Genomic DNA, 969 nt, shown 5'->3' with positions numbered 1-969 from the left:
GCGGCGGTGATGTAGCCGTTGCCGTCGCGGTCGAACATGCGGAAGAGGCGCCGCAGCTGCTCCTCCGTGTAGGGCGAGCGCGCGGGGACGAGCTCGGGCGCGACGAGGGCCACGAACTCCGAGAACTCCACGAGCCCGTTCGAGTTCGTGTCCGCGCGCTGGATCAGGCCCTCGAGCTGGTCCGCGCTCGGCTTCAGCCCCAGCGATCGGAGGAGGGACCCCAGCTCCAGCTGCGTCAAGCTCCCGTCGTTGTTGCGATCGAACGACCGGAATATCTCCCGGAGCTCCGCCAGCTGCTCGTCGTCCAGCTGCGCCGCCGCCTCCGCTCTCCCCCGGATCTCCGGATTAGGGTTAGGGTTAGGGCTGACGCGATGGGACCACGAAAGGTTCGATCGATCGCGATCGATCTGGGGCTTGATATGGCGAAGATCGACAAAGGATCCGATCGAGAGCGCCCCCTCTAATGGCGGATCTGGAGGAGACCTGGCGCCGGAGGGATCGGATCGAGGGGCGAGAATTAGGGTTAGGGTTAATAGGGTTAGTAGGGTCGGGCGCGGGCGCGAGGATGGTAATATGGCGCCCTCGCCATTTTCCTTTGCCCGGAAACGTTCGGCATCAGCGACTACTCGTGAACGAGAGATTTAGGAAAAAAAAAAAAAAAAAAAAGGGTGAGAGAAAAGTTCAAAGTTGCAATCTAATCCGTGATCGGAGAGGATAACAAAATTAAAATAAATTAAAAATAGTTTAAAAATGGGGAGCGGCGCGTCCGTGATGGTCGCCACGTTCCGCACCGCGGCGATTGGGAACTCCGTCAACCGCTCCGACCGTTGGGTAGTTAAATGGACGGTCTTTGTGTGCTCGCGGGACAGTGCTAACGTGCGCTCGCTTATCTCGACCGTCCGATCTAAATGGACGATCCCGATTTGCCATGATCATGAATGACACTGAAAATATACCAGGGATACAGCA

General features: G+C 57.9%; 1 protein-coding gene across 1 annotated transcript; it reads right to left on the bottom strand.

The window, feature by feature from the left end:
- Positions 1-641, bottom strand: LOC109705518 (probable calcium-binding protein CML18; the record flags this gene model as incomplete). The annotated part of the gene is given in 1 exon segment (XM_020226249.1): positions 1-641. A coding segment is annotated over 1 exon segment (641 nt), but the record flags the coding sequence as incomplete, so codon positions are not given.
- Positions 642-969: the final 328 nt, after the last annotated feature.

This window comes from Ananas comosus, unplaced genomic scaffold, assembly GCF_001540865.1.
Source record: "Ananas comosus cultivar F153 unplaced genomic scaffold, ASM154086v1, whole genome shotgun sequence".
Classification (NCBI taxonomy): domain Eukaryota; kingdom Viridiplantae; phylum Streptophyta; class Magnoliopsida; order Poales; family Bromeliaceae; genus Ananas; species Ananas comosus.
Note: the sequence above shows the minus strand (reverse complement) of the source record. Positions and strands in the feature narration are given on the sequence as shown.